The sequence below is a fragment of the Mirounga leonina genome, unplaced genomic scaffold (genome assembly GCF_011800145.1).
Source record: "Mirounga leonina isolate KUSES-001 unplaced genomic scaffold, KU_Mleo_1.0 Mir_154, whole genome shotgun sequence".
Classification (NCBI taxonomy): domain Eukaryota; kingdom Metazoa; phylum Chordata; class Mammalia; order Carnivora; family Phocidae; genus Mirounga; species Mirounga leonina.
Genome location: NW_023270389.1, coordinates 3215139 through 3237666, shown reverse-complemented (window position 1 = coordinate 3237666; position 22528 = coordinate 3215139). Strand labels below are relative to the sequence as shown.

General features: G+C 41.7%; 1 protein-coding gene across 3 annotated transcripts in view; it reads right to left on the bottom strand.

Moving 5' to 3' along the window:
* Window positions 1-900: 900 nt before the first annotated feature.
* LOC118013945 (T-cell surface glycoprotein CD1a-like) overlaps window positions 901-22528 on the bottom strand; it is a 28352-nt gene continuing 6724 nt past the window's right edge. Inside the window, exons 1-6 of one of the 3 annotated variants that reach the window (XR_004680156.1) lie at window positions 4292-4491; window positions 3430-3696; window positions 2472-2747; window positions 1999-2277; window positions 1590-1673; window positions 901-1443 (exon numbers count right to left, since the gene is read on the bottom strand). Coding sequence is in view for 2 of the 3 variants with exons in the window: in XM_035009892.1 (XP_034865783.1) it covers window positions 1398-1443; window positions 1590-1668; window positions 1984-2277; window positions 2472-2747; window positions 3430-3696; window positions 4292-4352 (1023 nt within the window). In the remaining variant the exon portion in view is untranslated. The other 2 variants (XM_035009892.1, XM_035009891.1) reach the window with 2 other exon arrangements.

The window sequence follows — 22528 nt, the reverse complement described above, 5'->3', positions numbered from 1 at the left end:
CCCAAGAAGCTGTCTTTAAACAGGAACACACGTGAAACAAGGCTGGGTAGTCATCAGGTGGCAAGTGTTGTGAACAGAGGCTCCCAGAATCTGTACCCCGCATCTCCCCCAGGGACAGTGGCTCACTGTCCCTGACTCCATGTCCTCAGGATGGCAACACAGCAGCCAAGAATGCCAGGAGGCACTGTATGCATGGTCCTTGCTGGATCCCCACTCATTCTTGACCAAAACACTCCTGTTCTTTTTCCTGGAGTGTCTCTTTTCCCTTCAGGGACACACAGGCACTGCTACCTCTCAGGCATCACATTTATGCACCTGTGAATCTCCCTGCTGATTTTGGTAAAATGCAAATTGTGATTCAGGAAGTCAGCTGAGGACAAGACCTTATGTTTTTAAAAAGTCCCAGGGTGACAGTTCTGCTGCTTCTCTAAGTCCAACAAACATCAAGAAGGCTGAATCCTGCCTTTCTATTTAATTCAGAATACTTGGAGCAACAGATCCATCCAATAGGTTTGTGTAGTTAAATAATACAAATCGGGGTGCCTGGGTGGCTCAGTCATTAAGCGTCTGCCTTCAGCTCAGGTCATGGTCCCAGGGTCCTGGGATCGAGCCCCGCATCGGGCTCCCTGCTCGGCGGGAAGCCTGCTTCTCCCTCTCCCACTCCCCCTGCTTGTGTTCCCTCTCTCGCTGTCTCTCTCTGTCAAAAAAAAAAAAAAAATCTTTAAATAATATAAATCTTCACAAAAAAAACTTGTTTCTACTTAGAGGCCTGGAGATGTCAACAGGAACAGGGAAACTGTGAACTCCCTTGGCTAGGTGGCAAGACTTTTAATAAGAAGAGCATCAAACATCTCAACTGCTACAAACATGTCAGGAAGAAAAAGAAGAAAAATCTCTGTATTTAGCATAAATTCAACACAGATTTTTATTGAGGACATTTTCCATGCAGGTGAGACACCTTTCCAAGTATACAAATATTAAGAAAACATGGACTTTTCCCTCAAGAATCCTAAGAATTAGAAGGGATAAGGGTCCTGACTGGGGAAAACAAACACCAGGGGTCAGGAATAGAATTGTCAAAGTGTCCGAAAAGGTGGTGGAAATTCTCACCAGACAGACTGCTCCCACTTCTGAATGAAGGAGGGCTCACTGGAGGAAGTGACATCTGATGCCTGTGACCCATGGAGGTGCTGGGACATCATTTTGCACCAAGTTAAATTTTGACACTTAAGTTCCAGAACCAAGTCAGAACAACAAATCACCCTAAATTACACTGAGCTTATATTGACAACTGATCACTAAGCAAAAATGAAAGATAAAATTACACACACAGAGTTGCAAGGACGTCACCATTGAGCTGGGTTTAGGTAAGCACTGGAGCCTGGGCTGCTGGGATCTCACTCCACAGGGAAGCCGGTGCACTGAGGTCTCCAGTGTGTTTTCCTGGGAGGAACAGAGGAGGAGTCACTCTGCAGCAGGTGGAGGTGAGAACAGCAGGGGGGAGGCCACTGGAAGCAGGAGGGTTGAAGACAGACTGAAAGGTGGGAAGACACACAGGAAAGAGGAGGAAGGTGGCTCCAGAGACTCACCAGCGCTTCCAGAGCCACAACGCCAGACCTGCCAGAAGCACCAGGGGCACTGTCACCGCGAGGAAGACCAGGTTGTAGGCTGCTCTGTGGGTTCGGTGCACAGAAGGTATCACTTCCCATCTACCCTGGGTTGAACTGCACCTCCCTGTCCTCCTTGCTCTTGTCAACCTCTGCCTCACCAACCGTCCTTCCTCTTTTCACTTCTCCCATCCCTCCTCAGAGATGGACCCTTCATCCAATCCAATGCATCCTCCCATATTTTCAAGACTTCACTCTCAGCTCTTCCATTTCTTGGATTACCAATTTTTTTAGTCACTTTTGGTCTAGCCACCCAAATTTTTCATCTGGCTATCCTGCTTTGCTGGAGGACCACTACCCTCTTTCCCAGCTGGACCCCAGTCTTTCTCACCCCAGTAGAGGACCATGTCCTGGCCTCCTAGACTGCTGTGTCTCACTCGGCATGACAGGCCACCTGCCTCACTGGCTTTCACATCCAAGGACGTCTGAAGATACCATGTCCCATCAGCATGGGGCAGGAGATCACCTCGCCATGTGCCCTGTTGCTCCTGCTCACCCCACATCCACATCACCCACACAGGCTTTGGGTAGAAGCCAGAGACGTGGCACACCAGGAGCAGATGGCCAGGACCAGGACTGGGGCCAGTAGACAGCCAGGCCTCTGGCCTCACTGCAGAGACAGGACAGGAATTCACAGACTGAGAGGGTAGATATTCACATCACTTTAGATAGGTGTCTTTCTACCTCTAGACCCATCACCATCATCCCCTCTGCCTCTTGACTCCTTCTTACCATGAATTTGAAAGAATAGTACAAATTTGAGTGCAGAGTAGACAATTCATGGAGGGAGGGAGTGGGACTTACTTTGTCGCTGGAGATATGCCTTCCCTGCATCAAGAAGACCCAACAGGAACCGGGGGCAGGAGTCGCTGAGGAGTTTGTGTACTATTTCACTGACAATGTACTGATTGTATGCTGTGCAGACCTGCTGAGCCCTACTTCCTCCCTTTGGAGATGGCCACCATGATGTGTTCTGGAAACTCATGAGATCTGATCCTTGATAAGCAATCCGCATGAAGCCTACTGATGCTTCTCCAAAGTGGGAATCACAGCCTAACACCAGCTGTACCTGGAAGGGATCTGGGGAAGAGAGACTGTGAGTTACAATACAGAGGGAGTGAAGGAGATGAAATGAGGTAAGTGCAAGCCAAGGATGCTGGATGTAGAAGGGTAAATTTGGGGATTGGAGGCAATGGAGCAAAGTCTGACCTGAGGGGAGGTTCAGACAAAGGGGAAGAGGTAGTTGCAGCATGCAGAGGCAAAGGTGAATGATTGAGGAGGGAATGAATGTTGGAAGAGAGACATGGAGGGTTTGGGCAGAGAATAGGGAATGACTCAGCAGGAGAGCTGGGGTAAAAACAATCTAGGGTGAAGGGAGTGCAGTGGGGTACAAGGAACAAATAGACATCGCTGCTGGGATTGAATGGGGAGAAAGCACAGCTCAAAGTCAGTCACAAGTGAGGGAGCAAGGGTGCCTTGTTGGAGGCCAGAGAAAGGGGTGGTCATGGGAGACACTAGTGGGAGACAGGAGAGCAGAGCCTGTGGTCAATGAGAGGAGGGGGAAGCTAAAGAAAATGTGAAGCTTTTCAAGAATCACAGTCTGGTTTCTACCCCCTGCCCAGATGGGTGTGATTCAATTTTCAGATAGAGAGAGGTGAGGTCCAGAAGACAGTGCCGTTCATTTCCTAGAGAAAGAAGGAACTCAAGGAGATACACACATACCTGACACCTCCATCCCACCCCTGAAATGAATTGAACTCACATTCAAGCTGCCATTCACTGACATGGTTATGATATACTGAAGGATGACAAATGCAGTATGTGTAGAATAACTCTTCTAATTCCAACAGCTCCTTGTTGCTGAAGTTGCCTTTAGACCAAGGCTGCAGATAAATGAGAGCCCCAGTCTTATCGTCCCAGCCATGAGTCTGCAGCTCATCCAACCAAGCTGAGCCTTGCTTTTGTGTCCAGGAACAGTTGTAAAAAGATGTGGTCAGGAGGAATCGGAAGGAGATTGGCTCCTGGAAGGCTGTGGAGAAAGGACAGATAAACATTGAATGTGGAGAGCATTGGGAAGGAGAGAGATTGGAGAAGAAGGTGAGAGGGTGGGGAACCAAAATCTGGAGGCCAGAGAAGCCGTAGTTGTCTCAGGAGACAGTTGCTGCTCCAGATCACCGAGCTTCATATCCAACCTTCAGAAGAGCACAGGGCCCTGGGGTCAGGGATGCTCAAGAAGGAACCAGGCTGACACTGTCCCTCCACAGTTATGCACTGGGGAACTCAGACCATGAGTGCACACACACAGAGACACAAATACACACATACAGACACACACAGAGATGTACACATATACACACACATATGCACATGTACAAACAGACACGCAGACACATACCCACACACATACACACTCGCACGTGCACAGAGACGCACAAGGCATCTATACACACGTACATATTACACATATTCAAATGCACACAAGCACATGTACACACATCACAAACACACAGACTTACACAAACACACACAGACTGGCAGAAACACACAGACACAGACACATAAAGAGATGTACACACACACACACAACACACTGTGCACCCACAGGGCAGGGCCAGAGTTCTCACCATCTTCATTGTCACCACCTGGCAGGAGAACCACCAGCAACACAAGTTGCAGGAACAGCATTGTATTTGCAGATGTTCTTTCTGTCTCTTACAAAGTTGGTCTTTGACCTTTTCTAACAAACCTACCCCACACACAGCCCCTCTCTTCTGACTTCCTTCTCCACACACCAGCCTTCCCTGAGTCTCTGCGACAATGCAAATGTTTCCTCCCTGAACCCTGGACACTTACTCAGACTCTCACTTCCCCTCTTGGTCCGATTCTCCTCCCTGACTTACAGTTTCTTTCCGTCACCAGCTTCCATCCCGCTCCACATCCCCTAGTTTAGATGCTACATAACGAGTCCTGTGTAGCATGGAAACTGACCCTACCTCTCCTACGTTTTCTTCTCATCCAGACAGTAACCCATGAAAACACAAGGATCCCCAGCACCCAGCCCTGGAACCTGCTTTCACTCTATCCCTCCTGCCCTTGTGACACTCCCCGTGTATTTCCTACCCCATCTCACTCACACCCCAGCTCCTTCACATATCTGACTTCTCACTGTTTATGTTAAAAAACAAAATCAACAAGGTAAATTTGAAGATCTAATTGGTTTTATTAAGTGATTCAAGAATCAGACAGCATCCCATCTGGCAGGTAGAGGGGAGCTCTAAAGACGGTTGCAAATGGGAAGATTTCGTAGCAAGGAAGTTGGCAAAGAAGAGAAAGGAGTGTTTCAGGGAAGGTCACCTTCCCTTAATTAGGAGAGCAGGGGTCTTACCATGCAGATGATCTCCCCTCCTTGGGGGTGGAGAGGGTCCATGTGACAGAGTACCTCACTGGTGCTGACCAGAGAATTTCTAACTGACTGGTGAACATTTCAGGGAGAGGTTAGGGATTAAGTAAGGTTTAGGGACTTGGTCTGGCCCAAGGTGCCATTTTGGGCCCAACGTTTTCTTTTTAACAGTTGCTCTATTTGCTTGTCCAGATTCCCCCACGATTGCCTGTGTAAAAGTATCAGCAACCACCAGTTCACCATTACTCTTAGGGGAAAACAAGTAGCCATCACAGAAACCACAGGACACTGAAACATCTGAAGAATACCCCCTCCATCTGACTTGCATTAACGTAGATTCACTCACCAAACAGTCACTTAGCACCTGCCTGGATCCAAGCACCATGCTACACTCATGAAAATACAGTATTCACAGTGCAATCACTTCGTTAAAGGAGCTTTTAGAAAAGAAAAACACATAAACCAAAAACTATAAATTTCGGTGTTCTGAATTTAAGATTCAGGATAGTTAACATACAATGTTATATTACTTTCAAGTGTAAAGTATAGGGATTCAGCAATTCTATATACCACTCAGTGTTCATCAGTACGAGTGTAATCCTAATCCCCTTCACCCATTTCCCCCCATCCCCCCCAATTCCCCTCTGGGAACCAGCAGTGTGTTCTCTATAGATAAGAGTCTGTTTTTTTCCTTTGTCACTTTTTTCTTTTACTTTTGTTAGTTTCTTAAATTCCACATATGAAGAAATCATATGGTATTTGTCTTTCTCTGACTGATTATTTCACTTACCATCATACTCTCTAGCTCTGTACATGTTGTTGCAAATAGCAAGATTTCTGTTGTTTTTATGGCTGAGTAATATCCCATTGAATGTACCATGTTTTTTTTTCTGTATTCCTCTATGTATGGACACTTGGCCTGCTTCCATACATGAACTATTGTAAATAATGCTGCAGTAAACACTGGGGTGAATGTTTCTTTTTTTTCACTGTTTTCACATTCTTTGGGTAAATATCCAGTAGTACAACTACTGGATCACGTGGTATTTCTGTTTTTAATTTTTTGAGGAACCTCCATACTGTTTTCCACCATGGCTGCACCGGTTTGCATTCCCACCAAGTGTACAAGAGTTCCCTTTACTCCACTTCCTCTACAACACTTGTTTCTTGTGTATTTTTGAATTTAGCCAATGGGACAGGTGTGAGGTGATATCACATTGTGGTTTTGATTTGCATTTCCCTGATGATGAGAGATGTTGAGCATTTTTTCTTGTGTCTGTTGGCCATCTAACTGTCTTCTTTAGAGAAATATCTACTCATGTCTTCTACCCATTTTTAATTGGATTATTTGCTCTTTTGGTGTTGAGTTGCCCAAGCTGTTTATATATTTTGGATACTAACCTTTATCAGATATGTTATTAGGAAATACCTACTCACATTCAGTGATTGTCCTTTAGTTTTGTTGATTGTTTCCTTTGCTGTACAGAAGCATTTTATTTAATGTACTCCCAACAGTTTATTTTTGTTTTTGTTTCCCTTGTCTCTGGAGACATATCTGGAAAAATGTTGCTGTGGCTGATGTCAGACTTTACTGCCTGTGCTCTCTCTCTTTTTTTTCCCACAGCATAACCTTTATTTTTTATTTTTATTTATTATTACTTTTTTATTATGTTCAGTTAGCCAGCATATAGTGCATCATTAGTTTTTGATGTAGTGTTCAACAATTCCTTAGTGGCATATAACATCCAGTGCTCATCTCAACACATGACCTCCTAAATACCCACCATCTGGTTACCCCATCCCCCCAAGCCCCTCCCTCTGTAACCCTCACCCTCAGTTTGTTTCCAGGAGTCCAGAGTCTCTCATGGTTTGTTTCCCTCTCTGATTTCTTCCTGTTCAGTTTTCCCTCCCTTCCCCTGTGGTCCTCCATGCTATTCCTTATGTTCCACATGTGAGTGAAACCATATGATAATTGTCTTTCTCTGCTTGCCTTATTTCACTTAGCGTAATCCCCTCAAGTTCCATCCATGTCAAGACAAATGGTGGGTATTCATCCTTTCTGATGGCTGAGTAATATTCCATTGTATATATGTATCACATCTTTATCCACTCATCTGTTGAAGGGCATCTCAGCTCCCTTCACAGTTTGGCTATTGTGGACATTGCTGCTATGAACATTGGTGTCCATGTGCCCCTTCTTTTCACTATATCTGTATCTTTGGGATAAATACCTAGTAGGGCAATTGCTGGGTTGTAGGGTAGCTCTATTTTTAACTTTTTAAGGAACCTCTATACTGTTTTCCAGAGTGGCTGTACCAATTTGCATTCCCACCAACAGTGTAAGAGGGTTCCCCTTTCTCCACATCCTTGCCAACACTTGTTGTTTCCTGTCTTATTCATTTTGCCATTCTAACTGGTGTAAGGTGGTATCTCATTGTGGTTTTGATTTGTATTTCCTTGATGGCTAGTATAATTTGAAATCTGGAACATTTTTTCATGTGTCTATTAGCCATTTGAATGTCTTCTTTGGAGAAGTGTCTGTTCATGTCTTCTGCCCATATATTGACTGGATTATTTGTTTTTGGGTGTTGAGCTTGATAAGGTCTTTATAGATCTTGGATACCAGCCCTTTATCTGGAATGTAAAAATGTCTATGCTCCCCAGAGCAATTTACACTTTAAATGCAATCCTTATCAAAATACCATTGACATTTTCACAGAGCAGAAACAAACAATCTTAAAATTTGTATGGAACCAGAAAAGACCCTGAATTGCTAGGGAAATGTTAGAAAACAAAACCAAAGCTGGGGGCATCACAATGCCTGACTTCAAGGTATACTGCAAAGCTGTAGTCATCAAGAGAGTATAGTATTGGCACAAAAACAGACACATAGATCAATGGAACAGAATAGATATCCCAGAAATGGAACTTTAACTCTATAGTCAACTAATCTTCAACAACGCAGGAAAAAATATCCAGTGGAAAAAAGACAGTCTCTTCAATAAATCTTGCTGGGAAAACTGGACAACCACATGCAGAAGAATTAAACTAGACCATTATCGGGGGGCGGAGCAAGATGGCGGAGGTGCAGGAGACCTAGATTTCGTCTGGTCTCAGGAATTCAGCTGGATAGGGATCAAACCATTCTGAATACTTATGAACTCAACAGGAGATCAAAGAAAAGAATAGCAACAACTCTGAACAGAAAAGCGACCACTTTCTGGAAGGTAGGACATGCTGAGAAGTGAATCCGAGGCGATATTCGGGAGGATAGACGGCGGGGGAGGGGCCTCTGTCGGCCGCTTCTGGCAAGTGATAGAACCACGGAGCACAAAATCGGAACTTTTAAAAGTCTGCTCCGCTGAGGGACGTCACTCTGGTGGCTAAGCGGGGGGTGGAACCCTCCGGGACAGTGTGGCCTCAGGACCCTCGGGGTCACAGAAAGACCGGGGGTGCCTGAGGGCGGCAGAGCTCCCAGGGATCGGAGCGGGGAAGCCGGCTGCAGAGACGGAGCCGAGAGGCGGGCTCTCAGCTCGGGGTCGCCATAAACCATGATCTGCGGCCCAGTCGGGCCCCTGCTCCTCCAGCAGGGACCCCACAAGCGGCAGATCCGGGGAGACTCCCCTTCCTCCCCCGGGAGGAGCCGCGCGGGAGGGCACCGCAGGCATCTGCTGGGTTTGGAGGCTCCACCCGGGGTCGGGGGCCAGAGATAGAGGCGCGCGGTCACAGGCCGGGCGAGCACGGGGTGCGGCCGGAGACCGGGGAGACGGGAGTGACTGACGGCTTTTCTCTGGGGGCTCCCTGAGGAGCGGGGCCCGAGTTCTCGGCTCCTCCAGGGCGGAGATAGGGAGGCCGCCATTTTCACTCTCCGCCTCCAACGCTGTACGGAAAGCTCGCAGGGAACAAAAGCCCCGGAGAGCAAACCCGAGCAGATGACTTAGCCGGGAGGGGGCAAGGGCGGGGCAATTCCGCCTCCAGCAAAGACTTTTGGAAACCACGGCAACAGGCCCCTCCCCAGAAGATCAGCGAGAACAGCCGGCCAAGACCAAGTTTACCGATCAATGAGAACGGCAGAACTCCAGCGCTAGGGGACTACTGCACATAGAATTCATGGCTTTTTTACCATGATTCTTCAGTCTTTCAAACTAAATTTTTAACTGTCTTTTTTTTTTTTAATTTTTCTTTTTCCCTTTTTCACCCATCATCTTATCACTCCCTTTTTTAAAAAATATTTTTATTTTTCATTTTTAGAGTCATATTCTATCCCTTCATAGTAGTTACCCGTATTTTTGGCATATATATATAAGTTGTTCTCTCTTTAAAATTGTGACATAGTTTCTTCTAACAAATCAAAATATACCTTAAATCTCTATTGTATGGTTTTTTTCTACTCCCCTGCCTGATCACCTTCTCTCCCTATTTTTTCTTTTTTTTTAAATCCTCTTCTTTCTTTTTTCAAACAACTTCTTATCAATTACTTTTATAAAATTTTTTATAATGTTCATCCTTACAGTCATATTCCATCCCTTCATCATATCAACCCTTATTTTTGTACATATATAAGTTTTTCTTTAGTTAAAATTTTAGGAGGCACTTTCTTCTAACAGACCAAAATACACCCAAAATCTAGTGTGTGGCACTGATCTATGTACCAGCCTGATCATATTTGACCAAAATCTTTTTGTTTTGTTTTGTTTTGTTCTGTTATTGTTTGTTTTATCTTTATCTTTATCTTTTTCTTTTTCTTTTTTCTCTCTTTCTCTTTCTTTTCCCACTGCTTCAGGTCTTTTCTGAATTGTTTAGAGTGTATTTTCTGGGGACGTTGTTACCCTGTTAGCATTTTGTTCTCTCATTAATCTATTCTCCTCTAGACAAAAAGACAAGACAGAAAAAATCACCTCAACAAAAAGAACAAGAGGTAGTACCAACTGCCAGGGACCTACTCAAAACGGACATTAGTACGATGTCAGATCTAGAGTTCAGAATCATCACTTTAAAGATACTAGCTGGGCTTGAGAAAAGCATGGAAGTTATTAGAGAAACCCTTTTTGGAGAAGTAAAAGAACTAAAATCTAACCAAGTCGAAATGAAAAAGGCTATTAACGAGGTGCAATCAAATATGGGGGCGCGAACTGCTAGGATAAATGAGGCAGAAGAGGGAATCAGTGATATAGAAGACCAAATGATGGAAAATAAAGAAGCTGAGAAAAAGAGAGATAAACAACTACTGGATCACGGGGGCAGAATTTGAGAGATAAGTGATACCATAAGATGAAACATTAGAATAATTGGGATCCCAGAAGAAAAGAAAGAAAGAGGGGGGCAGAAGGTATATTGGAGCAAATTATAGTAGAGAACTTCCCTAATTTGGGGAAGGAAACAGGCATCAAAATCCAGGAAGCACAGAGAACCCCTCTCAAAATCAATAAAAATAGGTCAACACCCTGACATCTAATGTAAAACTTATGAGTCTCAGAGACAAAGAGAAAATCCTGAAAGCAGCTCGGGAGAAGAGTTATGTAGCCTACAATGGTAGAAACATGAGATTGGCAACAGACCTATCCACAGAGACCTGGCAGGCCAGAAAGGACTGGCAGGATACCTTCAGAGCACTAAATGAGAAAAATATGCAGCCAAGAATACTATATCCAGCTAGGCTGTCATTGAAAATAGAAGCAGAGATAAAAAACTTCCAGGACAAACAAAAACTAAAGGAATTTGCAAACAGGAAACCAGCCCTACAAGAAATATTGAAAGGGGTCTGCTAAGCAAAGAGAGAGCCTAAAAGCAACATAGACCAGAAAGGAACACAAACAATATACAGTAATAGTCACCTTACAGGCAAGACAATGGCACTAAATTCCTATCTTTCAATAGTTACCTTGAATGTAAATGGGCTAAATGCCCCAATCAAAAGACACAGGCTATCAGATTGGATTAAAAAACAAGACCCATCGATATGCTGTCTGCAAGAGACTCATTTTAGAACCAAAGACACCCCCAGATTGAAAGTGAGGGGGTGGAAAACCATTTACCATGCTAATGGACACCAAAAGAAAGCTGGGGTGGCAATCTTTATATCAGACAAATTAGATTTTAAACCAAAGACTGTAATAAGAGATAAGGAAGGACACTATATCCTACTTAAAGGGTCTATCCAACAAGAAGATCTAACAATTGTAAATATCTATGCCCCTAACATGGGAGCAGCCAATTATATAAGGCAATTAATAACAAAAGCAAAGAAACACATCGACAACAATACAATAATAGTGGGGGACTTTAACACCCCCCCCTCACTGAAATGGACAGATCGTCTAAGCAAAAGATCAACAAGGAAATAAAGACTTTAAATGACACACTGGACCAAATGGACTTCACAGATATATTCAGAACATTCCATCCCAAAGCAACGGAATACACATTCTTCTCTAGTCCCCATGGAACATTCTCCAGAATCGATCACATCCTAGGTCATAAATCAGGTCTCAACTGGTACCAAAAGATTGGGATCATTCCCTGCCTTTTTTCAGACCACAATGCTTTGAAACTAGAACTCAATCACAAGAGGAAAGTCGGAAAGAGCTCAAATACATGGAGGCTAAAGAGCATCTTACTAAAGAATGAATGGGTCAACCAGGAAATTAAAGAAGAATTTTAAAAATTCATGGAAACCAATGAAAATGAAAACACAACTGTTCAAAATCTTTGGGATGCAGCAAAGGCAGTCCTAAGAGGAAAGTATATAGCAATACAAGCTTTCTCAAGAAACAAGAAAGGTCTCAAGTACACAACCCAAACCTACACCTAAAGGAGCTGGAGAAAGAACAGCAAATAAAGCCTAAACCCAGCAGGAGAAGAGAAATAATAAAGATCGAGCAGAAATCAATGAAATAGAAACCAAAAGAACGGTAGAACAGATCAACGAAACTAGGAGCTGGTTCTTTGAAAGAATTAACAAGATTGGTAAACCTCTGGCCAGACTTATCAAAAAGAGAAGAGAAATGACCCAAATCAACAAAATCATGACTGAAAGAGGAGAGATCACAACCAACACCAAAGAAATACAAACAATTATAAGAACATATTATGAGCAACTCTATGCCAGCAAATGAGATAACCTGGAAGAAATGGATGCATTCCTAGAGATGTATCAACTACCAAAACTGAACCAGGAAGAAATAGAAAACCTGAACAGACCTATAACCACTAAGGAAATGGAAGCAGTCATCAAAAATCTCCCAACAAACAAAAGCCCAGGGCCAGATGGCTTCCCAGGGGAATTCTACCAAACATTTCAAGAAGAATTAATACCTATTCTTCTGAAAATGTTCCAAAAAATAGAAATGGAAGGAAAACTTCCAAACTCATTTTATGAGGCCACCATTACCTTGATCCCAAAACCAGACAAAGACCCCATCAAAAAGGAGAATTACAGACCAATATCCCTGATGAACATGGATGCAAAAATTCTCACCAAACTACTAGCCAATAGGATCCAACAGTACATTAAGAGGATTATTCACCACAACCAAGTGGGATTTATCCCTGGGCTGCAAGGTTCGTTCAACATCTGCAAATCAATCAATGTGATACAATACATTGATAAAAGAAAGAACAAGAATCATATGATCCTCTCAATAGATGCAGAAAAAGCATTTGACAAAGTACAGCATCCTTTCTTGATCAAAACTCTTCAGAGTATAGGGAGAGAGGGTACCTACCTCAATATCATAAAAGCCATCTATGAAAAACCTACAGCGAATATCATTCTCAATGGGGAAAAACTGAGAGCTTTCCCCCTAAGGTCAGGAATGCAGCAGGGATGTCCACTATCACCACTGCTATTCAACATAGTATTGGAAGTCCTAGCCACAGCAATCAGACAACAAAAAGAATTCAAAGGCATCCAAATCAGCAAAGAAGTCAAACTCTCACTCTTTGCAGATGATCTGATATTTTATGTTGAAAATCCAAAAGACTCCACCCCAAAACTGCTAGAACTTGTACAGGAATTCAGTCAAGTGGCAGGATATAAAATCAATGCACAGAAGTCAGTGGCATTCCTATACACCAACAACAAGACAGAAGAAAGAGAAATTAAAGAGTCGATCCCATTCACAATTGCACTCAAAACCTTAAGATCCTAGGAATAAATCTAACCAAAGAGGCAAAGGATCTGTACTCAGAAAACTATAAAATACTCATGAAAGAAATTGAGGAAGACACAAAGAAATGGAAAAACGTTCCATGCTCATGGATTGGAAGAACAAATATTGTGAAGATGTCAATGCTACCTAGAGCAATCTGCATATTCAATGCAATGCCCATCAAAATACCATCCACTTTTTTCAAAGAAATGGAACAAATCATCCTAAAATTTGCATGGAACCAGAAAAGACCCCGCATAGCCAGAGGAATGTTGAAAAAGAAAAGCAAAGCTGGCGGCATCACAATTCCAGACTTCAAGCTCTATTACAAAGGTGTCATCATCAAGACAGTATGGTACTGGCACAAAAACAGGCACATAGATCAATGGAACGGAATAGAGAGCCCAGAAATGGACCCTCAACTCTATGGTCAACTCATCTTTGACAAAGCAGGGAAGAATGTCCAATGGGAAAAAGACAGTCTCTTCAACAAATGGTGTTGGGAAAATTGGACAGCCACATGCAGAAGAATGAAAGTGGACCATTTCCTTACACCACACACAAAAATAGACTCCAAATGGTTGAAAGACCTCAATGTGAGACAGGAGTCCATCAAAATCCTAAAGGAGAACACAGGCAGCAACCTCTTCGACCTCAGCCGCAGCAACTTCTTCCTAGAAACATCGCCAAAGGCAAGGGAAGCAAGGGCAAAAATGAACTATTGGGACTTCATCAAGATAAAAAGCTTTTGCAAAGCAAAGGAAACAGTCAACAAAACCAAAAGACAACCGACAGAATGGGAGAAGATATTTGCAAATGACATATCAGATAAAGGGCTAGTGTCCAAAATCTATAAAGAACTTATCAAACTCAACACCCAAAGAACAAAGAATCCAATCAATAAATGGGCAGAAGACATGAACAGACATTTTTCCAAAGAAGACATCCAAATGGCCAAGAGACACATGAAAAGGTGCTCAACATCGCTCGGCATCAGGGAAATCCAAATCAAAACCTCAGTGAGATACCACCTCACACCAGTCAGAATGGCTAAAATTACCTTGTCAGGAAATGACAGATGTTGGCGGTAATGCGGAGAAAGGGGAACCCTCCTACACTGTTGGTGGGAATGCAAGCTGCTGCACCCACTCTGGAAAACAGTATGTTTTTTGAGGAACCTCAGGGTTCCTCAAAAAGTTGAAAATAAAGCTACCATATGATCCAGCAATTGCACTCTTGGGTATTTACCCCAAAGATACAAATGTAGGGATCCAAAGAGGTACGTACACCCTGATGTTTATAGCAGCAATGTCCACAATAGCCAAGCTATGGAAAGAGCCACAATGTCCATCGACGGATGAATGGATAAAAAAAATGCGGGATATATATACAATGGAATATTATGCAGCCATCAAAAGGAATGAGATCTTGCCATTTGCAATGACGTGGATGGAACTGGAGGGTATTATGTTGAGCGAAATAAGTCAAACAGAGAAAAACATGTATCATATGACCTCACTGATATGAGGAATTCTTAATCTCAAGAAACAACTGAGGGTTGCTGGACTGGGGTGTGGGGTGGGAGGAATGGGGTGACTGGGTAATAGACACTGGGGAGGGAGGGTATGTGCTCTGGTAAGCGCTGTGAATTGTGCAAGACTGTTGAATCTCAGATCTGTACCTCTGAAACAAATAATGCAATATATGTTAAGGAAAAAAAAAAAAGGAGAAGATAGTAGAAGGGGAAGAATGAAGGGGGGGAAAAACAACCTCTGAAACAAATAATGCAATATATGTTAAGAAAAAAAGGGGGGGGGCACCTGGGTGGCTCAGTTGGTTGAGCGACTGCCTTTGGCTCAGGTCATGATCCTGGAGTCCCAGGATCAGGTCCTGCATTGGGCACCCTGCTCGGCGGGGAGTCTGCTTCTCCCTCTGACCCTCCTCCCTCTCATGCTCTCTGTCTCTCATTCTCTCTCTCTCAAATAAATAAATAAAATCTTAAAAAAAAAAAAAAAAGAAGAAGAAGCTAGCAGGAGGGGAAGAATGAAGGGGGGAAATCAGAGGGGTAGACGAACCATGAGAGATGATGGACTTTGAAAAACAAACTGAGGGTTCTAGAGGGGAGGTGGGTGGGAGGATGGCTTAGCCTGGTGATGGGTATTGAGGAGGGCACGTTCTGCATGGAGCACTGGGTGTTATGCACAAACAATGAATCATGGAACACTACATCTAAAACTAATGATGTAATGTATGGTGATTAACATAACAATAAAAATTTTTTAAAAATCTAGACCATTCTCTTATACCATATAAAAAGATAAACCCTAAATGGATGAAAGACCTCAATGTGAGACAGGAATCCATCAAATTTCTAGAGAACATAGGCAGTAACCTCTTTGACATCAGCCACAGCAACTTCTTTCAAGACATGTCTCTAAATTCAAGGGAAGCAAAAGCAAAAATGAACTTTTGGGACTTCATCAAGATAAAAAGCTTTTGCACAGCAAAGGAATCAGTCAACAAAACTAAGAGGCAATCCACGGAATGGGATAAGATATTTGCTTGTGTTGTCTTCTAGGATTTTTATGATTTCATGTCTCACGTTTAGGTCCTTAATCCACTTTGGATTTATTTTTGTGTATGGTGTAAGAAAGTCATCTAGTTTCTTTCTTTTGTATGTGCTGTCCAGTTTTCCCAATACCAGTTGTTGAAGAGACTTTCTATTTCCCATTGTATATTCTTGCCTCCTTTTTCAAAATTTAATTGACCATAAAATTTGGGTTTATTTCTGGGCTCTCTGCTCTGTTCCATTGACCCTAGTGTCTACTTTTGTGCTAAGTCCATACTGTTTTAATTACTACAGCTTTGTAGTATAATTTGAAATCTGGAATTGTGATGCATCCAGATTTGTTTGTCTCTCTCAAGATTCCTTTGCCATTCAAAGTATTTTGTGGTTCCATACAAATTTTAAGATTGTTTGCTCTAGTAGTGTGAAAAGTGCTATTGGTATTTTGATAGACATTGCATTAAATCTGTAGTTGCTTTAGGTAGTATGGAAATGTTAACAATATTTGTTCTTCCAATCCATAAGCATGGAATATCTTTCCATTTCTTTGTGTCACCTTCAATTTTTTTTCATCAGTATTTTATAGTTTTCAGATACAAGTCTTTCACCTCTTTGGTCAGGTGTATTCCTAGGTATTGAATTATTTTTGGTGCAACTGAAATGGGATGGTTTTCTTGATTTCTCTTTATGCTGCTTCACTATTAGTGTATACAAATATCAGAATGTGTACTCTGCTGTTTTAGGATGGAATGGTCTGAAATATCATTTATTTAACTGGTTCAATATGTCATTCAAGGTCACTGTTTCCTTGATGATTTTCTAATTGGATCATCTGTCCATTGATGTAAATGGAGTGCTAAAGTCCCCTACTATTATTGCATTACTATTGATTACTTCCTTCATGTTTGTTACTAACTGCTTTATGTATTTGGGTGCTCCCATTTTGGGTGCATAAGTATTTACAATTGTTATATCTTCTTGTTGGATTGTTCTCATTATTATTATATAGTGTCCTTCTTTGCCCCTTGTTACAGTCTTTCTGTTAACATCTATCTTGTCTGATACAAGTATTGCTATGTTGGCTTTCATTTCACATCCATTAGCTTGATAAATGCTTCTCCCCTCCTTCACTTTTAATCTCATGTGCTTTTAGGTCTGAAACGAGTCTCTTGTAGGCAGGATAGAAATGTGTCTTGATTTTTAATCCATCCCATCACACTACATCTTTTTATTGGAGCATTTAATCCATTTATATTCAATGTAATTATTGATAGATATGTACTTATTGCCATTTTGTTACTTGTTTCATGTTTGTTTTTGTAGTTCTGTTCCTTTCTCCTCTTTCTCTTTTCTCCAATGGACAGTTGGCTTTCTTTATTAGCAGGATGCTTGGATTCTTTCTTGTTACATTTTGCATACCTATTGCTAACTTTTGATTTCTGGTTACCATTCAGTATGTATAGAACAGCTTTTGTATCTAGATGTCAATATTAAGTTAAGGTCACTTAAGTTTGAACACATCCTTTACTCCTCTCCCATCCACTACCTATGTTTTAGGTATATTTTATCATAATTTATATCCTTTCATTTTGTGAGTTCCTTGATGATGCTTATGAATATCTTTATTTTTATTGCTTTTGTGCTTCCTTTCCTTTTGGTCTTTGCTTTTCATTCAGAGTCCCCCTTAACATTTCTTGTAGTGCTGGATTAGTGGTCATGAATTCCTTTAACATTGGCTTGTCTGGTAAATTCTTTTTTTTTTTTTAATATTTATTTATTTGACAGAAAGAGACACAACAAGAGAGGGAACACAAGTAGAGGGAGTGGGAGATGGAGAAGCAGGCTTCCCACCGAGCAGGGAGCCCGATGTGGGGCTTGATCCCAGGACCCTGGGACCATGACCTGAACCGAAGGCAGATGCTTAACAACTGAGCCACCCACGTGCCCCAAGTCTGGGAAATTCTTTATCTCTCCTTCTATTCTGAATGATAGCCTTGCTGGATAGAATATTCTTGTCTGCAGATTTTTCCTTTCAGTACTTTGAATATATCACACCATTTTCTTCTGGCCTGCAAAGTCTCTCCTGAAAAATCAGCTGAAAATTTTATGGGTTTCCCTTGGATGTAACTGTCTTCTTTTCTCTTGCTGTTTTTTTTTTTTTTTTAGTTTTATTATGTTATGTTAGTCACCATCCTTTCTGATGGCTGAGTAATATTCCATTGTATATATGGACCATATCTTCTTTATCGATTCATCTGTTGAAGGGCATCTCGGCTCTTTCCACAGTTTGGCTATTGCGGACATTGCTGCTATGAACATTGGGGTGCATATGGCCCTTCTTTTCACTACATCGGTGTCTTTGTGGTAAATACCCAGGAGTTCAATTCCTGGGTCATAGGGTAGCTCTATTTTTAATTTTTTGAGACACCTACACACTGTTTTCCAAAGTGGCTGGACCATCTTGCATTCCCACCAACAGGGTAAGAGGTTCCCCTTTCTCCACAACTTCAACATGTGTTGTTTCTTGCCTTGTCCATTTTTGCCATTCTAACTGGTGTAAGGTGGTATCTCATTGTGGTTTTGATTTGGATTTCCCTGATGGCTAATGATGATGAACATTTTTTTCATGTGTCTGTTAGCCATTTGTCTGTCTTCTTCAGAGAAGTGTCTGTTCATCTCTTCTGCCCACTTTTGACTTGATTATTTGTTTTTTGGGTGTTGAGTTTGAGAAATTCTTTATAGATTTTGGATACCAGCCCTTTATCTGTAGTGTCACTTGCAAATATCTTCTCCCATTCTGTGGGTTGCCTCTTTGTTTTGTTGACTGTTTCCTTTGCTGTGCAGAAGCTTTTGATCTTGATGAAGTCCCAAAAGTTCATTTTTGCTTTTGTTTCACTAGCTTTTGGAGATGTATCTTGAAAGAAGTTGCTGTGGGCGATGTCAGAGAGGTTACTGCCTATGTTCTCCTCTAGAATTTTGATGGATTCCTGTCTCACATTGAGGCCTTTCATCCACTTTGAGTTTATCTTTGTGAATGGTGTTAGAGAATGGTCAAGTTTCATTCTTCTGCATGTGGCTGTCCAATTTTCCCAGCACCATTTATTGAAGAGACTGTCTTTTTTCCATTGCATGTTTTTTCCTGCTTTGTCAATGATTATTTGACCATAGAGACGAGGGTCCATATCCGGGTTCTCTATTCTGTTCCATTGGTCTGTATGTCTGTTTTTGTGCCAGTACCATGCTGTCTTGGTGATCACTGCTTTGTAATATAGTTTGAAATAGGGCAACGTGATGCCCCCAGCTTTGTTTTTCTTTTTCAACATCTCCTTGGCGATTCGGGGTCTTTTCTGATTCCATACAAATTTTAGGATTGTTTGTTCAAGCACTTTGAAAAATGTCATTGGAATTTTGATCGGGATGGCATTGAAGGTATAGATTGCTCTGGATAGCATAGACATTTTAGCAATGTTTATTCTTCCGATCCATGAGCATGGAATATTTTTCCATCTTTTTGTGTCTTCTTCAATTTCTTTCATGAGTGTTTTGTAGTTCCTAGAGTATAGATCCTAGACCTCTTTGGTTAGGTTTATTCTGAGGTATCTTATGGTTTTTGGTGCTACTGTAAATGGAATCGTTTCTTTAATTTCTCTTTCAACAGTTGCATTGTTAGTGTATAAGAAAGCAACTGATTTCCGTGCATTGATTTTGTATCCTGCCACACTACTGAATTGCTGAATGAGTTCTAGTAATTTGGGGGTGGAGTCTTTTGGCTTTTCCACATAAAATATCATGTCGTCTGCAAAAAGAGAGAGTTTGACTTCTTCTTTGCCAATTTGAATACCTTTTATTTCTTTTTGTTTTCTGATTGCTGTTGCTAGGACTTCTAGTACTATGTTGAATAACAGTGGTGAGAGTGGGCACCCTTGACGTGTTCCTGATCTTAAGGGAAAGGTTCTCAGCTTTTCTCCATTGAGGATGATATTCACTGTGGGTTTTTCGTAGATGGATTTTATGAGCTTGAGGAATGTTCCCTCTGTCCCTATACTCTGGAGAGTTTTAATCAGGAAAGGATGTTGTATTTTGTCAAATGCTTTTCTGCATCAGTTGAGAGGACCATATGGTTCTTCTCCCTCTTCTTATTAATGTGTTCTATCACATTGATTGATTTGCGAATGTTGAACCACCCTTGCATCCCAGGTATAAATCCCACCTGGTCGTGGTGGATGACCCTTTTAATGTATTGTTGGATCCTATTAGCTAGGATTTTGTTGAGGATTTTGGAATTCATATTCATCAGGGCTATCGGTCTGAAATTCTCCTTTTTGATGGGGTCTTTGCCTGGTATGGGGATTAAGGTAATGCTGGCCTCATAGAATGAGTCTAGAAGCTTTCCTTCTGTTTCTATTTTTTGAAACAGCTTCAGTAGAATAGGTATTATTTCCTTGAATGTTTGGTAGAATTCCCCAGGGATCCATCAGGCCCTGGACTCTTGTTTTTTGGGAGGTTTTTGATCACTGCTTCAATCTCGTTACTGGTTATTGGCCTATTCAGGTTGTCAATTTCTTCCTGTTTCAGTCTTGGCAGCTTATAGGTTTCCAGGAAGGCATCTATGTCATCCAGATTGCTCAGTTTATTGGCATATATTTGTTGATAATAATTTCTAATAACTGTTTCTATTTCCTTGGTGTTGGTCGTGATCTCTCCCCTTTCATTCATAATTTTATTAATTTGGGTCCTTTCTCTCTTCTTTGGATAAGTCTGGCCAGTGGCTTATCAATCTTATTAATTCTTTCAAAGAACCAACTTCTAGTTTCATTGATCTGATCTACTGTGTTTCTGGTTTCTAATTCATTGATTTATGCTCTAATTTTAATTATTTCTCTTCTAATGCATGGCTTAGGCGTCATTTGATGCTTTTTCTCTAGTTCTTTAAGGTGTAGAGTTAGTTGGTGAATTCAGGATTTTTCTTTTTGAGTGGGGCTTGGATGGCTATGTATTTCCCCCTTAGGACCGCCTTTGCAGTATTCCATAGGTTTTGGACCGATGTGTTTTTGTTCTCATTGATTTCCATGAATTGTTTAAGTTCTTCTTTGATTTCTTGGTTGACCCAAACATTCTTGAGCAGAGTGGTCTTTAGCTTCCAAGTGTTGAATTTCTGCCAAATATTTTCTTGTGATTGAGTTCCAGTTTTAGAGCATTGTGGTCTGAGAATATGCAGGGAATAATCTCAATCTTTTGGTATCGGTTGAGACCTGATCTGTGACCCAGTGTATGGTCTATTCTGGAGAAAGTTCCGTGTGAGCTTGAGAAGAATGAGTATTCTGTTGTTTTAGGGTGGAATGTTCTGTAAATATCTATGAGGTCCATCTGGTCCAATGTATCATTCAAAGCTCTTGTTTCCTTGTTGATTTTCTGCTTAGATGATCTGTCCGTTGCTGAGAGTGGAGTATTGAGGTCTCCTACAATTAACGTATTGTTATCAATATGACTCTTTATTTTGGTTAACAGTTGGCTTATGTAGATGGCTGCTCCCATGTTGGGGGCATAGATATTTACAGTTGTTAGATCTTCTTGTTAGATAGACCCTTTAAGAATGATATAGTGTCCTTGTGTGTCTCTTATTACAGACTTTAGTTTAAAATCTAATTTGTCTGATACAAGAATTGCTACCCCAGCTTTCTTTTGAGGTCCGCTGGCATGGAAGATAGATCTCCATCCCTTCACTTTCAGTCTGGATGTATCTTTAGGGTCAAAATGAGTCTCTTGTAGACAGCATATGGATGGGTCCTATCTTTTTATCCAATCTGCAACCCTGTGCCGTTTTATGGGAGCGTTTAGGCCATTCACGTTGAGAGTGATTATTGAAAGATATGAATTAATTGTCATCATGTTGCCTGTGAAGACGTTGTTTTTATAGATTGTCCCTGTAAATTTCTGTTGTAGATCACTCTTGGGGTCTTTCTCCTTTTATAGAACCCCCCTTAATATTTCTTGCAGGGCCAGCTTAGTGGTCACATATTCTTTCAACTTCTGCCAGTCGTGGAAGCTCTGCATCTCTCCATCCATTCTAAATGAAAGCCTTGCCGGATAAAGTATTCTTGGCTGCATGTTCTTCTCATTTAGTACCCTGAATATGTCTTGCCAGGCCTTTCTGGCTTGCCAGGTCTCTCTGGATAGGTCTGACGTTATTCTGATGTTCCTCCCTCTGTACGTAAGGAATCTCTTCCCCCTAACTGCCCTTAAGATGGTTTCCTTGGTGCTAAGATTTGCGAGATTTACTATTATATGCCGGGGTGTTGGCCTGTTTTCCTTGATCTTAGGAGGGGTCCTCTCTGCCTCTAGGACTCGAATGTTTGTTTCATTCCCCAGATTAGGGAAGTTCTCAGCTACGATTTGCTCAAATACATCTTCTAGCCCTCTCTCTCTCTCCACTCCCTCCGGGATTCCAATGATTCTGACATTGGAACGCCTCATGGTGTCACTTATTTCTCTGATTCTATTTTCATGGATTCTGAGTTGTTTTTCCCTGGCCTCCTCTTGTCCCTTTCTATCTATTATACTGTCTTCCAGATCGTTTATTCTCTCTTCTGTCTCAGTTACCCTAGCTGTTAGATTATCTAGATTGGACTGGATCTCACTGATAGCATTTTTAAGTTCTGCCAATTCCCCTTTTATTTCTGCCCTTAGAGACTCTATGTTGCCATTAATTGATTTCTCCATTCTAGCCATTGTCTTCACAATTGCT